Genomic DNA, 17,820 nt, shown 5'->3' on the forward strand with positions numbered 1-17,820 from the left:
TGATGTGAGAACAGATTTCAAGAAGACTGCGTAAGGAGCTGTGAATCACGTGTTCATAGTCACAACTGATGTAATGTCACCTGACTAGATTATTAGGATTTGTCTTAGAAGTTGTTGAGGTTTAGGTCAATAAAATAAATCCACTATGCCTTGGCCATATTAATAAAGCTAGAATGAATAACCTCAAATGCAAAGTGTTGATTAGGCTGTTTCAAGTGGTTATGACATTTCTAGAGCTCTATTATGTTATTCAGAAAGACTGCAGACTTGAATGATTCATGCTTTACATGGCATCATGCTGTGTAAAAACCCCACCGTTGTTTGTGAAAAATCTGAACAAATGATTAAAATGTGGTTCTGTGATAAGTATACTACCACTGTGGCTTTAAATAACTCTATCTCTGTTCTTTTCATTCTTTTACAGTTACTCTGCTCGACTCTATGTCCGCCCCAGGTGATCTGGGTTGGGAAGCGTATCCATCAGAGGGGGTAAGTACCTGTGAAAGTCTGTGCAGCTCCTTTTAATGTAATTTTTTGTACATTTTATATTCAAGTCGCTACCTCATTTCAAATTCAGTAATTGATTTGGATTTTAAAAAGCATTCTCAATTGAATTTTGAATGGCACACAATCTTGGTAACATCTAATGATTTTCCCTTGTAGGGGTATTTTGAACCTAAAACCTTTCAATTACCAGCCCAATTTTTCAATTGCTACTTCATCCCCAACTAGTGCTGTTACACCCCGAAGTGTAGTGCTTGATCTTCTCGACCCTGAATGGTCCACTTCTCCCCTCTGTAAAAATACAGCCTGTGACTCTTTAGAGTTTCCTGTCGTAGGAGAGTATCTCGTTTTGAACAACCTTGCCAACCCGCTGAGTAACGATCTCCTCTGTGGGAGCTGGTTCTCATCCCACGGTTTTGTGTCATTCATTCAAATCCATTTTCACAAGATGAAGATGGATTGTAATAGTGGCCTTGGCACAAGTAGTCACGCTCAGATTCATGAGTGCCTGTATAGAGAAATATCTTATGTTTTTGTGTGCTGCTGATAAAGCAGGGGAAGAGTTCAAGGTTTGGCATTTCCAACAGTGTGCATGCTACAATTCTGAAATGAAAGATTTATGTTGTGTGAAAAACATTAAGACAGTTTGAACATTGCTGCTTTTCGTGCCATTATTTTTAACCCACAAACTTACTGACGTCAATGCCAAACCAACAAACCATGTTATTTTTCATGGTTTTCGTTAGCCTTTGTTGATTTTCACGTATATAAAATGGAAGTTTCCAAGGCACAATTATATTATTTTCTCTGCATCAGCAATGAGTTGAATTATGCGTGAACAAAACAACTGAGACTATTCAGTTTGTAACTTTGAGCTGATTGCCTGTCAGATGCACTTTCCTCTTGATGAAAGTTAAATGAAGCGTTTTCTCGTAATGCGCCCATCATGCATCTGTCAAAATCTTTCAAAACCCACTGTAAGAGCTTAGAGAGTTCAGAGCCAAAGTACACAGGACAATTACCAAAGCATTGAAGGACGTCTGTCTTTTTGAATTGATCGACTTTTGGTCTGTTTGTTAGTGGGAGGAGATCAGTGTTATGGACGAGAGGAACATACCTATGAGGACGTACCAGGTGTGCAACGTAATGGAAGCCAATCAGAACAACTGGTTGCGCACTGGACTGATCCAGCGAGAGGGCGCTCAACGTGTCTATGTGGAGATCAAATTCACTCTGCGTGACTGCAACAGCCTGCCGGGCGTCCCTGGAACCTGCAAGGAGACGTTTAATGTGTACTACCATGAATCCAATAATGCAGTCGCAGCGCCTTTGCGCCACATCCGCGAGAGCCAGTATGTGAAGATCGACACTATAGCGGCCGACGAGAGCTTCACGCAGACGGACGTCGGGGATCGTGTCATGAAGCTGAATACGGAAGTGCGAGACATCAGTGGTCTCAGTAAGAGAGGCTTGTACCTGGCGTTTCAGGACCTGGGTGCTTGCATTGCTTTGGTGTCGGTGAGAGTCTTTTATAAGCGATGTCCGCTGGCGGTGCTCAATCTTGCCCGGTTCCCGGACACGGTGACGGGCGGCGATTCAGCGCTGGTGGAAGTGCGTGGCACTTGTGTGGAGGATGCGGAAGAGCTGGAGGGACCACGGATGTTTTGCAGTGCTGACGGAGGTTGGCTGGTGCCCATCGGCCGTTGTGTGTGCCGGCCAGGCTTCGAGGAGGTGGATGGACACTGCCAACGTAAGTATTAATTCTTTTACTGTCTCAAATGATGGCCTTAGAATATACATCACATTTTTTCTGGCTAACTGGGTAAACATGCTCTTGATCGGAAACAATTCTCTTTGAAACAAATATTGCGACCACAATAGTGGCTTTAAATGGCAAGCATGTCCAGAGGTTCAGAGGTTCTTTATATGTTCTCTCAGCTGTCCTGCTGTGTTAGCTATTGGTTGTGAAACAGAAACTTGAGGATACACAGTTAGAAACTGTAGCAGATGGGGTTGAAGGTTATGTCTTACTCCAATCTGATGTTTGGATGGAAGAGATTTAAGAAGGATTATTGTTAGATTAATATTGAAATATGACAGCGTGGGCCAGATCCTTTAGTTGAGCTTTAGATATGGATGGGTAGATGGATAGATATAGATAGGTAGGTAGGTAGATAGATGGATATATATGGGTGGATAGATGAGAAGGTAAATAGATATAGTTGAGCTATAGATGTACCTGTAGGAATGCAGATAAATAGATGATAGATAGAAGGTAGATGTATAGAAAGACATTTTTTTGCCACCATTATTGTGTAATGAAGCAATAACCTTTTGTGTAAACCACATACCTCAATCAAAAACTAGCAATCCTTCTGGTAGTGTTTTGCACTTTGGTCTCTTTAATAGTTCTAAACAAAAGATTCATTATGAAGAGAAAATGCTAAATAAACCTGACACATTAAGTTATCCCACTTGAAATTGAAGTAGACTGCACGCTTTATTACCACATGTTCATGGAAACAGGGTTAGACTCAGGTCTTTACACTGCTCTTTTAATCTCAGAAGGCACTAATGGCTTTATTAATGTAGCCTGCTTTCTAGCCAAGATGATGGCTACACTGTAATTGTTTATTTTTTGCTTTTGTTTCTCTCTTCGCCTTTGGTTATTCAAAGCCCCGTCACTCCTCAGCCCACGTTAGAGGAACTTGCCTGTACACCACCCCAGGACTGAGAAGGCTGCAGCTTTTAAATATTCATTTAGCCATTCTGGACTGTTTTCTTGTGGGTGAAAGTATAGATCAGGAAGGAGGGGGTCTGGACAGGGTTACATGGAACTTTTTTTGAGTGACTAGAAAGTAGGCTAGAGAGATGGGGGTGGGAAATCCATCACAACCAATTCAGTGCCCTTTGGTTTGGACCACAGCAAATAGAGTCCTACAGCTCATTTCAATTATTGGATCTGTTAATTAGGGCCCGAGCAACGATGGTGTGAGGACCCTCTTGGAATTTGTTTATTTACTAATTGCTAGTCAGAATCAGGGTGGTATAAAGGGCTATTAACTGTCTTAATATTATGTCATAGTACTCAGTTTATCTCATTACTTTCAATTCAGATTACTCCATTTTAAACTCGCTCAGGAAAAATATAATTTCTTGTGGCACAGCTCAGTGCCGCAAGAAACATTCACCAGCACTGGAAAAAGGTTAACATTTTAACAGCTATTCATTACTGTGAGTGATGGAGACTGGGCTGTAACTCAAAAATAACCTCAAAATAAAAGACTTACTCTAACTGCAATAAGAGATTGGTTAATTCATACGAGCCCGGTCAGCTGACAAAACATTCATTGCTCTCTGGCTCCGACAGCTCCATGAGAAACAGGGCATTGCCATGCGAAATGAGACAAAGTGAAACAGCTCGTGGTCTGTTTTCACCTTGCGGTCTCGCTGTGGGTTCTGGAAGTACTTGCTGATGCTGGCTTTCTCCACTTTTCATGCTGCGAAGGCTTTTATATTCACTGAACAACAGCATTAGTAGAAGGACAGAAGTCTTACAGAAAACTGGGGCACGAGGACCCTCTTGAAATTACTCTGTTTATTATCTTCCTTTCCTCTCCTTTTTCTTTCTTTTTCTTTCTTGTCTTTTCTTCCTTTTTATTATTCTATTCTGTCCTTTTTTGTATTCCCCCATCCTTTTCTTTTTCCTTTTTTCTCTCTCCTGTCATATTTTGTCAACTAAATCTGCCAACAGTGCCTCAGTTTATCCCACTCACCATTTACCGTCGGCACACAACACCGTGATAGAAGAGAGTAAAAAATAGAAAGAGACGGACGTCTTCTCCCACAACCTCGGCTCAGTGAACTGCCTCTTATATTTATCTCTTCTATTCTTTTCCTTTCGTCTTATTGTGGCAGCTCTCGAACGATCTCCAACAGAACCCCCCCCCCCCCCCCCCCCATCTCTTCTTGTTCAACACTTTGTCTTGCCGTCTGTAGATTCATCCTTTTTTTCTGTTTTTATATCCTCCCTTAACCTTTTATACTGTGAATGTGTGTTGTAAACTCTGATAATAAACCCTCTTGTATCAAGTCTTTTTACCATGGCTGTTCAGACCTTATCCGTATCTCTCAGCATGGAGCACTTCGGCTTACAATCACGGCCCTTTTGTTGGATGTAAATGGTTTTCGAGTGGCTTGGTGGTGCACACCAGACTCTGAGTTTGGGTCTGGCATAAGGTCTGACCCGATGGCCCCTCGACTGTTAGCATGTCAGCTGAAGATGGGCACTCTCTTCTGTTTCCTGAGGCGTATTTTCTACAGCGCTAAGCTCACACAGTGTGGCTGAATGGAGTGCTTTTCATTGAGGCAGGAATGGCAGAAATGAGCTCTTTGTGACGGTAATCTCGCTGTGAGGAGCTCTGGAGTGTCTTCCTCCACAGGATTTGAGCTGAGAAACTGGGTCATGGGATTGTCAGCACCCCAACGGAGATTCACAGTGGAGGCAGCTTGAAGGGATGAGCTTGTGTGTGTGCTCCAAAACGGAATTTTGGAGTGTAGATTGGAGAGGTTAACACGGTTAAGAGACCTGAGCTTTCCACACATTGCGGCTGTTCGTCTTTATAGGGGCTCTAGTAATCACATACTTAGACATTTAGTTTGATTTCCACATCTGTAATCCCCACCATGTGATGCACGCCTGCTGGGTGACAGCATGACGCTGGAATTACAGGAGTTTATCTTCGGACGGTGATTTTGTTAAATGTACCAAGGACACAGTCACCATTCAGCTCACCCACATAAACCATCTTTTCTGTTTTGTTAGCTAAACTGTAAATGGGCATTATGAAATTGGGAAGTCATTTTGCCTTTTATGGGCAGAACAGTTTAGAGCAGTGGTTTTTTACCTTTTTGACTCCAATCCCCGCCATTGTCCACAACAATATTCGAAAGCCCCATGACTTTTCTTTTATATATGTATATGGTAACAATTTAGGATCCAATTGTCACTATGAACTAGTTGTATATTACTTGGATATTGCCTGTTTATTAGTACTTATAAAGCACATATTAATGGCTTATTCTGCATGACCATATTCTACATCCCTTAGTGTATGTTTACATGACAACGATAAATGCTGTCGAAACGATTTTCGTTCACATGGATCTCCGTTCACATGGATCTGCGAAAATGACTAAAAAGGCTGTATTTTGCATGCCAGGCCAGTAGTTGGCGATGTCACTTTGTCAAGAAACACCCCACGAACACGTAATAGGCATGCTTGAACATGTAATACACATGCACATAACGTCACCGTTTTCACAAATTCAAGTTTTTTTTGTTTACACAGAGACAGTAAAGGCATCATTTTCAAAACCTTGCACTTTGAAACCCATTTTTAAAAGCGTTTGTTTTCAAGCCCCCCAAACGCTATTGTCGTGTAAATGAACGGCCAAAACGCATAAAAAGTTTTCTGCTTTCAGTTGAAAACTGTGTTGTGTAAACTTCCCCTGATCCTACCCAATACCTTAACTTAACAACTACCTTACTAACTATTAATAAGCAGTAATTAAGAGTTTGAGGTAAAAGTCCTAGTTAATAGTGAGAATTGGACCCTAATCTAAAGTGTGAACATATGGTCACACTATGTATGTATGTACTGTATGTGTGTGTGTTACATATTATGTTATATTATATCATATTATATAATATATAGAAGGAGGGACCCTTGAGATATCATGTTTTAACAACATTTGGTGAAAAGAAACTGCTTAGTTGGTACTTCCAGGGAATCCAACCACAAAACATGCCTGTGGATATTTAGGTCCCATAACACATGAAGCGTGATATACAGTTTCTGCACTCTGGACATACATATACTGAATCATTTAAGCGTCACTGGTACCTACTGATAGCCCCTACAGATCAGTGAAGCATAAAGCTGCCTGTTCAACATTCAGCCCAACTCGGTAAACTGAGCTGTTTTCTCCGTAGCATATTACTAGCTCTCTGCTAGCTACTCATTGCCAGTTTGTGTGTGTGTGTGTGTGTGTGTATGAGCTGCATCAAGTGCAAGTTTTTCTTCCAACCGAGAAGCTTTTATCGGCGAAGACAGCGCAAGACATCTGCAATAGCCATTTCACTTACCCTTGATAATAACATTATTTCTGGAACAAATTTTTAAAGGAGAAAAAGATGCTTGCTCATATGTAGGACACTGACATTGTTCCTTTATAACCATATGCTTAAATGCTTGATATTAGTTTTGTGGAGAAATATAAATTGTGCCTGCATATGAAATTCTTTACAAAACTCTTTACAAAAATGTATTAATTAAAAAATCAATCAATCAATGAGCGTGCAGAGTTGTAATCGAAAAGGATATTTTTGAAAAGGCTAAAATATAAGTCTTTTTTTTTTGGTCACTACATAATTACCATATATTAAAAAAATATATTTAGTGATTAATTTCATTTTAACAATTACTTTACAATGTGTAAAAAATAATAATAATAAATTATGCTGCTTTTATTAGTGGCATCTAGTTAGTCAGCTGCCGACTAAAACGTCTCTCCATCTCAGCCCTCCATCATACTGTCTGCCCATTTCTTTACCTCCAGCTGCTGTTTGGATCAATAACATTTTAGTAGCTGATAGTAAACAACATGGAATAACCTGTCAGTGGATGGCAAAGTGCCAATCTGCAATTTAGGTTCACGGTCCAACTGTCAAAACACAGACGATTCATGATACTTGTTTTCTTTGCCATGCAGTTGTCTCTTAGGAAACTGTAGAACAGTTTCAGTGAGTTTCAGATTGCTGGCATGCTGAGATCTGGGCAGAGTAAAATAGAAATGACATGCAAATCAAACACTGTGATGGTGTCACTAATGACAATTAGCCCTACATGGTGCGTAGCTAGTCTTAGTCTTCATAGGTGCTGGGGATATTTGAGATTTCTTTCTCAGAAAGCAGTTAAAACACGACCGTTGTGAGCTCTGCTGGAGAACGTCAGGATGGCTACCAGATGTAGCCGGTGTTTTTTTTCTTCTCTTGCTCCTGGGTCTTGGGTGTGGACCCCTGTCGGAAAGACATGAGCTGGAATAGAGTCTCCACAGCCAAATCATCAAAGACTCGGCACGCCATCAATTATACAGGGACATTGACAGCTTACAGAACTCTAAAATTTCATCCAGGGAATTTAGCACATCGTTGAATGTTCCTTTTCTGTCTACAGGATGAATTTATGAATGTTTTTGCATGCGTTTAGTAGAAGTTGTATTTCTCGGTCTGTAAAACTGACAGGCTGGCTTCACAGTTTTTCTTTATTGAAAAGGAAAAATGTTAAGGAAACTTGACATTTCTTCATATTTTCTTCCTTTCACCCGCAGTTTAAAAGTCACAATAGGCCTATCATTCCCGTTTGAAATATTGACATCATTATTTTTGTAGAGATGTTCACAACTCGCATTATGACGACTAATAGTGGTGTGATTTTTCACAAAGTGTGGTCAAAATAACACTTAAAATGGGGAAAGAAACGTCTTAAACTGTTTCTGTTAAGAATGGGAATTCTACACTTCTCACTACAATGTTTACCTTCTATTGAGTGTCCTTTGCTAATGTTGCCTCACAGTGATGTTGTAATGGGATTTGTTCCTACAACTGTTTTGTCTCTTAATGGCACTCAGACATATTTTTTTCTGTGTGTTTTGAAGAGGAAGAAGGCACGTGGATGCAACGACACGTGCATCCAGCAGTCGTCTTGCATTATTTTATTTTTTTCCAAACTCTCTTAATAATTCATCTGTCAGACTGCAGATGACAAGAGGGCCTTACGACCAGGAGAAACAGTCTGCTGGCTGGCTCAGACTTGAAATCAACATGAATCAGTATGGACCCTATTTACTTGAATGCTTTTTCCTGGTCTTATTGTCAATGACTTATTAGTGAACATTATTCCAAATGTAAAAAAAAATATATATATATATAATAATATAATAATATAATATTCAATAGCTTGTGCTGCTTAAGGAAGGAATATATATATATATATATATATATATATATATATATATATATATATATATATATATTCCTTCCTTAAGCAGCACAAGCTATTGAATAACTAGTTTTATCAAAATCTAATTCAGGTCTGGATTCATTCTGGTATGGAAAGCTCATTTTTTTATGATCCAGTCAATTCCCAATGGATAAAATGAAGCCCCATGCTACTTTTTTTATTACCTGTTTCTCGTGGAAATAAACCAGTTTTTGGAGCTAAAATGTTTTTTCACATGCAATTTTAACGGACAAATCCCTCTCTGTTAGAACACAATCATGTCAGACATTTAAAAGTTATTCCCACATTTAAAAAACAGGCGGAGCAACAGGAGAGACAGGAATGAGATACCCAATAGCATTTACACATGTGTAATGAAATGTTGCCAATAAAACGAGAGACTGTCTTTTAAGAGGAGCCAGTTTCCAGTGCTGTCTCTAAGTCTGGCGCTGGCTGGTTTACAGACCTGATCTACAGTTCATGATTACAGACCTGCACAACCTCACATCTCCCATGCAAATCAGGATTTTTGCTATCAACCTGTATGATTAGAGTGATCAACAGCTTCTCTCAAAAATCCACAAGGCATTTGGAGGCTCTTTAAATAGATCAATATGAATAAATCTGTTTTATTCAGGAAAACAGTAGTAAGAGGGAGACTTCAGCAGCTATTTTAATGGCCACTCTATGTTCAGAAATAATGCATTTGCTTTGGAGACTCAGCTTGAAGTTTAAGGTTCCTTTGATTTTAAATTGATGTAGTGAGACTATAGTTTGTGTGCTAGAACAGACAGCAAGAAAAAAGTCACGAGTAAGTGGAGAAGAATTCGTTTTTATTGCTACTTTTCTCGCGTGCATGGATAATCTCTTTTTTATAGCTCTCCACCCAAGAGCTGCGGTCAGAGGCTCCCCCTGTTCCCTCTGTATCTCACCCCACTGAAATAACAGCAAGACCGCCGGTCTCCAAACACACCTGCTTTTCATTTCAGCCCCACTGATTTCAAAGTCTGCAGGAAAACTGAAGTATTGAGTATACTGTAAGTTTGAGTAGAACAGTCTGGATGCAAACCACATCCAAATATGTCATTCCTGCTTTTCTAAGATTAAAAAATGTTGTGCGTTAGTTCCTTAGAAGCACTACAATTACTGTTGTATTATGTTATATTTTCTTTTGTACTGTATTATATTTAGTACATTTACTTTTATTTTTATTAATTGTATTATTTTTATTTTTTTAAATTAATTTTTACTGTTGGACTGTAAAGCAAGTGAAAATTCGAATAGACTTACATTGAAGCAACCATATCTAAGGACCAAATGGAGCAAATTTGACTTGGGTCAGTAAGCAGCAACCTGGGAAATTTTGTATGGACAAGTACTACTCAGTTATTCATTACTAGTTATTCCACAAGTGCTTTTTTTCATAGGCTGCGCAGTCAAATCATTCACAAGTGCTTCTGTTTTATGTGATTCTTCTCGAAAGTTGGAAAATCTGCTGTAGGCGGAATTGATGGTTGAGGAAAATTGTAGAGCTCCGCTTTCGGGTCGTGATAAAGTTGTCCACCTGGTTTCTTTCGGTTGTTTCATGGGATTAAGTAGTCTCCGGCTCAAGTGGACATTATATGCCACTAGGTTGATAGGATGTTCCAACTAGGCCTACCAGCAAAGCCTGGGAGATTGGCTCTGTCACGATGTGCATGATGGATGGAAAGCAGGAAATAGCCTTTGGAAAGGAAGGGCACTCCAGGGAGATTGAGAGAAGATTGAGACAAAGGAGAAATCCAGCAGTAGAGATGTTTAAACCCTCTCCTGACACCTCTGAGGTAATTGGACAGGTATTTCGGATGTTGAAGGCCAGGTAAATGCTGTGTTATGTGAGTGTGTTACGTGAGTGCCATTTGTGCAACCATTTTTCCATGGTTATTGGAAAAGGGAAAGGGTCCGACCTCTGAAAAGCAGTCTGATTTCCTCAATTGCTTCTGGGATCAACTCACTCCTGTTGAAGGGGTTAAAGAAGTGCTTCAGGCCCCAAACAGGCTGATTCTGTGTGAATACTGCGAACAACCTTTTAGCACTCTGGCTGGAAAGTCTGGCTCTACCGTTCTCCAGTCAGCTCTGTCATCAGCCGGGATTGGTTGGATTTTTTTCCTTCTCCAAAAATCAATGCTACAATGCCTAATGGCCAGGGTAAAAATGGCTGAAAAGACTTTAAAAAGTCTCTGCTGTGCAATTGGACGCTAAATCAATAGAGCGCTATAATCACTAGAACACTTCCATTCCTGTAGGTGAGATCGAGTTCTGCTAATGTGAAGAACCTTGTTTATTCTTGTATGTCGAAGGGCTCAGCCAGGTCATTTGCTTACCAACAGAAATGCGAATGTGGATATCCAAAGACAAATGTGTTGAAATACCTTAGAGGCTAACTGTTAGCCTAGGTTAGCATGTCATAGGGAAAATGACGGTATGACATTGATGTATATTGGCTGTTTAGCATCAGTAAGTCGAGCATCCACTTTAAGGTGAGCAAAGAGCAAAGTCTAACTGTAAGAAACTGAGCTTCACTGATCACTAACGCCAACGTTTTTAGCGCCATTTTGATCATCAATTTTCATGTTGTAAATGCTTTAAAGAGAATGCCTTATGATTATACTTCAAATGTAAGCTAGTCCATATTTTAGCCCATAGCTAGCCCATATTTGTTCATTTGAAGGCCAAGCACATGAAACATGCCTCTGAAGGTTGGCTATAGAATTAAAAGTTTATTGAAAGAGATTGAGATGTGTTATTGTATTTTCAAGCAATTTTCTTTGCTTTAGTTAGTATGAACCTTTTGCTGTGGGTGGATCAAACTTCACTCTTAGGCTATATTCTCCTAGGAGTTCTACTATTTAAGTCTTGATTCACAATCAATGAAGGGAGCATTTCGAAATTATGTTGCCATGGAAACTAGTACATAAGCCTCTCTCCCTAGGTAATAGAAGGCCCGGTTTCTGTGGGTTTGGGGACTGCTTGACTGACCCTACCTTTTTTCTTCTTTTCTGAGTGGGTCCGCAATGCTGTTAAATTGAAAAGGGCACCTGAAGCGCTGGAAGAAGGGATGTCACTCTCGAATATACTCTCTTTTCAAATATACAATATATAATAGTTTGGTTTAGGTTTCACAAGTTTCAAACTTTCCACTTTCCACTTTCACTGTTAGTTTTTTAAAAGAGTTTTCTAGTTTGATCTAGTTTAATATTTTTGTATTCTAAGGCTGCCAGATTTAATTTTATTTTAGATAGCCTTGAACTTTAGTTTAGTTTCAGTCAGTTTATCCTGTTTTTTTTTTTTTTTTTTTTTTTTTTTCAGTTTTTTTTAATATCATTTAGTTTTCATTTGAACTTTCTCACCATAGTTAGGCGCTGTCCCTGAGCCCTGATGTGATGGAGAAGGGTCTCTATTGAGGTGGTGGGTTGATGTCTATTGATCTGCCTCATTCAATATGAACCAGAGACTGCAGACAGAATGAGAAATACACTAATAGCAACCATTCGTCCCCATGGACCAGGGCATTAAACACACTCTCCAAACATGTCTCTCAACCTCCGCCTCGCAGGAAGGAAAAAAAAAAATACAAGCTCTCCGCTGTTCATTTTTCTCTCGCTTGCTTTCTCTCTCTCTCTTTATTCCCATGATGGTGCTGCTCTTTCTGTCTTTCTGTCTGAAGGTATCATATATAAAAGCTATTGATTATCTAGAGCCAAGGGGACACCAATCACACCAATGTAAATATTTGATAAGGGAGCCATTTTAGATCTCTGAGATGTTCCACTTTTCTCTGTCTTCTGCTCATGAGCAAAGGTATTCTTAATATGTTTTGTTTTACATTGATTATTTTCTTCGCCCATCAATAATTTGTGTTAACATTTTGTTGCCTGATGTCATTTCCTGATTTTTATGTTGTTTTCTGCAAGTTTGCTTTCATGACTTTGATTTCGTGGGAAAAACACTATCAAATACTAATAAATACTGTGTATGTGTGTGTACATTAATAATTAGATGTGAGAATTCCATCTTTAATGTATTTGTGAATAATGAATAGCATGGCTATACCAGCACCAAACCAGCATTAACCATCATGCGTTCACTTATGTTAAGATTTCATTATGGTAGACACCTTGCTGGAGGATTTTTTTCAGGCTTTAATGATCTCAGATAGACCAATTAATCTGGAACGTTTCAGCTCTCCACTCAGGGGCATTTTGCATCTTCTGGATCTCTCCTTCCCAGCATTTCCATATCCTCTATCGTACTTTTGTTTTTTTGTGGATAGCAGGCGTAGTTGAAATCTGCCTTGTTGCTGGCTGGCTATGAGACACTAGACCAGTTGGGTTCCACAAAAGGCCAGGCTTTCCAACGGCTTTCTGGTTTGGCATTGGGCACCGAGAGGTTGCAAAACCACAATACACACATGCTGTTTCATTTCAGGCCTCGTTCCAAACCTCCACGGGGACTTTACACCTCTTACCTCACACTGACCACCAGAGGTTAGTTACACGTTCAACAATTGTTCCTTCTGTAGGTCTTAGCTAAATACGCTGGAATCATGGGGGTTTTTTATACCCAATGCAGCAGAACTTCACCTAATAACCCTGAAAACTGTACATTTTAGCTCAGAATTATTTAGGTCAGTGAATACTCCCGGATTTGTGCCAGAATTCAGTAAGCCTGTTAGCATAAAGCTTTAGTTAGTACAGCAGTGTAACCATTTGGGAAAATGGCTTTTTTTGTGTGTATTTCCACATCTGTGTATCTTCTCCTTTTGTATTATATACAGCAGAAAAACAGGAACTATGCAACGCTCTGAGCTCTGGTATTAAAAAACAATGATGGCTTTGAATGTATCTGTGGTCATGTGGATTATGACATCTCTGTAAATAAAAGGAGAACATTGTTAGATAACAAAACACAGTCAGTGTGACACTGATAAAGGAAGGATTTAGTAATTTAACACTATGGAAGAATGAAAGAAAAAAACGACGTTTTCCTGTTAAGAGAGTATTAATTCTGCTGGTCTCGACTGCCTCTCGGCAGATTGAAGTAAAAGCATTTAGAGCAAATTCTTGTTCCTTTAATCTCTCGGAAAGATCTCACGCTGAGAGGGTCTTATCTTTACTGAAGCATTACACAGTGTGTGTGTGTGTGTGTGTGTGTGTGTGTGTGTGTGTAGCCGTATGTGTGTGTGGTGGTGTCAATGGTGTTAGATTGAGATAGGTGGATAAATCTTTGTCTTTGTCTTTGTCATTGTACAAAGCCTACCTGTGGTACATAATGTTTTGTAGTTTTAATTTTGGACCAAAAAATAGGCTTGGAAATATTAAATAGCAAGAAGAAACCATTCTGGTCAGAAAGAAAACAGCATTTTGCATGGTTTTATATCACATTAAATGACTCTTCCGCTAAGGTTTTGACCCATTTGACCTTTTAAGCTTCATAACAGTGCAATAAACCACAGTTGATTGGTTGGTGGGGAACTGAAAGATAGTGATTCATTAATTTAGAGGGACAGCTGTCTTATTGATCATGAAACATCTCCGGCTATTAACTAAAGTTTAATGTGGTGGTAAATCAGAGTGTCTGTTAATGGATTGAGGAGGTTGATGTGATTGAGTGTAAATTATAAAGTGTGCAATGTAATGCATATTCTACTCATAATGATTATTAATGTGATTCTTTTGGCTCGTGCATTGCAATACTTAGCCCTACACACATTATATTGTAATGAAATATTATTAGGGTGAATTCAGGTAAAGTGGAACACTTTTTACTAATGAGATAACTGGGAAAATATGTCCCAATTATCCCTAATTAACAATATAATACTGCTTCATCACATAGATATTAAATACAACACAATATAATATGTTACCATTACAATATAATGTTTTATGCCACTTTTATTGATATTATGATAGTATCCTAAGGAAATGGAAGCAGGAAATGTTGCAAGTTAGAATCAAACATTTATCACATTTACCGGCCTATTCCTATTTGAATAGTTTATTAAAAAATAGAGAAAAAGAAATGATACATTTTTATTTTTCTGGGATGGTGTATATAGGAATTACAGCATGACTTCTGTAATGAAATTTCCTTGGAGCCCAAGACATTTCTCAGTGTTTGAGTTATTAATTACAGCACAGGTTGAGTCACTTAGCGTGGTTAAATTTACAAGCAACACTTCTCAAAACTACATCCACCTTTAACTGCCGTCACTCTACACTCCATTAGCACAGTCTAAAGTTCAGTATTAGTCACTCTGAAAAGAGAAATATGTTGGAGGCATTGTGCTGTGGCTGATAAGAACTGACATGTTTGGGATGTGTTAGCAGAAATATAGGGTTTGCTTTTAGTTCTAGGGGCAACATGGGAGTCTGGCACAGCTTCCCTGAGGGGAAGTGCTCTGATGCACACACACACACACACACACACACACACACACACACACACACACACACACACACACACACACACACACACACACACACACACACACACAGACTCACTCACTCAGCTCCAACTTAACCCAGCTCCCCCCCCCCCACACACACACACGGCCGCCACGTGCCTCCAGTCAGGCTAATGCTGCAGTGGGATGTTAGATATGCCTCACTGAAGAAGGTGACGAGAGCTGAGGGGAAATCTCCCTCATAACATCACAAAACTCCTCTCTTCACATTGCTTCTTCAATAGTCCTCAAGTATAAGGTTTCATGCTCTAAAATGTCATAATGTAATTTTACTTGAAAGTTTTTTTATCCTCTCTTGTTCCCTTAGAATACAACATTTTTGTCTGTTTCTGCCACTGTACCTTTAAGAATTTAAGATACTGTAGATAGATAGATAGATAGATAGATAGATAGATAGATAGATAGATAGATAGATTTTCTCTCATTTTACTAAATTGTGGCCACGTTGAACTGATTCGTTTCCTTGTTTTGGTTTAAATATACTGTATAATGAGAACTCATATCAATAAATAAAATAATTTGTTTAATCTTTTTTCTTCTTCGATAGCATGTCGGTCAGGCTTTTACAAGGCCTCTGCCATGGATGCGTACTGCGTGAAGTGCCCTCCACACAGCTACTCCCACCAGGACAAAGCCTCCGAGTGTGTGTGTGAGAGAGGCTTCTACAGGGCGGAATCTGACCCTCGCTCCATGGCGTGCACAAGTAAGCTGAGGGTCTTTCTAAATGTTAACTAAAATCAATCAATCAAACATCCAGTTTGTTGTTATTTAGATAACTGTACAGTTAATGTGTTTTACTTGTATGTACGTTCATCAGGACCCCCCTCGGCACCCGGCAACCCTATTTCAATGGTGAACGAGACTGCAGTCACTCTAGAATGGAGTCCCCCTCGTGACAGTGGTGGACGTGGAGATGTTACCTATAGTGTCCACTGCAGGAAGTGTTCGGGAGAAACAGGGGCTGCAGGGGACAGTGAGAAGTGTGTTCCCTGCGGCAGTGGTCCACATTTCAACCCCAGGCAGTTTGGCTTGACACACCCCAGGATTCTGGTCACAGAACTGCAGCCTCACACCAATTACACCTTCAGCATAGAAGCCATGAACGGAGTGTCAGATCTCAGCCCCAGTCCACGTCAACTAGTGTCCGTCAACGTCACCACCAGTCAGACAGGTGAGATGTCACTGTTTCTTCAAGAAGGGGTTTTCTATTGTTAATTAGAGGATAAGACTCCTTAGAAGCCTCTGAATGAGGGGTTTTCAAAACTGGTGTCCAGGAACCCTAATTCGACCCTATTTTTTTGTTTGTTTTGTTTTTGGAAATAAGATTAATGGCATTTACTTTATTCTGTTGACTGTTGAGTTTTAACATTACGTCATAGAAAGAAACCAAATCTTTATAAAGTTTTGTATTTTTTATTTTATATTATATGTAGTGCTGTCAAATCGATTAATCTAACTTTTTAAAAGTTTTTGTTTATATAATATAGAGTATATATATATATATATATATATATATATATATATATATACATACATACATACATACATACACACACACACACACACACACACACACACACACACACACACACACACACACACACACACACACACACACACACACACACACACACACACACACACACACACACATATATCAATTATATCAATAATTATTAATTAATTCAATAATCATTATATCAATAATAGTGTGTGTGTGTGTGTGTGTGTATATATATATATATATATATATATATATATATATATATATATACACACACTATTATTGATATAATATCAATAATATAATGCAATATAAAATATAGATGTGATAATTTATGAATGTATAAAATAATATTTTCATGGATAAATATAATATAAAACATAATGGAATAATATATAATATAAATGCTATTATATAATATCACACTTAATATTTTTCATATACAGTATAAATGAGTCCTTAATACATGAAAATTTAAAGCTATCTTTATGTTTTATGAAGGGATTCCTTGCATGGAAATGGTTATATTTGGGGGTCCTTTGCAAAATTTGAAACCGTTGTTCTAAATGTAATGAACACATAATTTATTTGTTTGACCTTTTAATTTGATTCATACAAAAATATGCTGTGATGTAGATTTATTTTATAACTGTCTGTCAGAAGAGTCATGGATATGTAGTCCTTCAACAGCTTTAAAGCTCAGTTACACATTTTTAAATCTTAAAACTCTGCAGCTTCCTGCTTTTGAATTTTACACTGGTATGCTGTGTTTCAATGGGTCCTCTTATATCTCGCCTGACCTTTAAACCCGCACTCTGTGTGCGGCTCGAAGCCCGTCATTGGTCGAGAGGAGAGACGAGCTCTCCTGATCCTGTGGTTAAGTATGATTCAGCCCCTTAGAGAACAAGAGCGAGAGAGAAATAGACAGGAGAGAGAGGCAGCGTAATGAGAAGCCTGAGAGGAGAGTCACCCTGGATGCCCAGATCAACAGCCCTTCGCTCTTATGAGAGCTGACATGCCTGTAACCGTGGAAACGCCACTGTGGGAGGGGAGGGATTGAGGTATACGTAACTGTGATTGGTTTATATTTCGAGTACTTGCCCTCTGGTCCACACCGCTTGAAATATTCAAGAGACAATCCGCCGTGCGTCGAGAGGAGGCTTCTGGGATGATGTAGTGCCTGTATTTGCATGTTTTGCATGATGCGGAAATCGACTGATGTTTCAGGGCACATCTTTCAT

General features: G+C 39.1%; 1 protein-coding gene across 1 annotated transcript in view; it reads left to right on the top strand.

Annotated features, from left to right (window-relative positions):
* ek1 (eph-like kinase 1) overlaps positions 1 to 17,820 on the top strand; it is a 63,489-nt gene that overhangs the window by 12,828 nt on the left and 32,841 nt on the right. The window contains exons 2-5 of the mRNA XM_084103287.1: positions 425 to 489; positions 1,585 to 2,254; positions 15,623 to 15,778; positions 15,893 to 16,246. Coding sequence (XP_083959413.1) covers positions 425 to 489; positions 1,585 to 2,254; positions 15,623 to 15,778; positions 15,893 to 16,246 — 1,245 coding nt within the window. The remainder of the gene's footprint in view (positions 1 to 424; positions 490 to 1,584; positions 2,255 to 15,622; positions 15,779 to 15,892; positions 16,247 to 17,820) is intronic.

The sequence above is a fragment of the Abramis brama genome (assembly GCF_963993115.1).
Source record: "Abramis brama genome assembly, chromosome: 24".
NCBI classification, from domain to species: Eukaryota; Metazoa; Chordata; class Actinopteri; order Cypriniformes; family Leuciscidae; genus Abramis; species Abramis brama.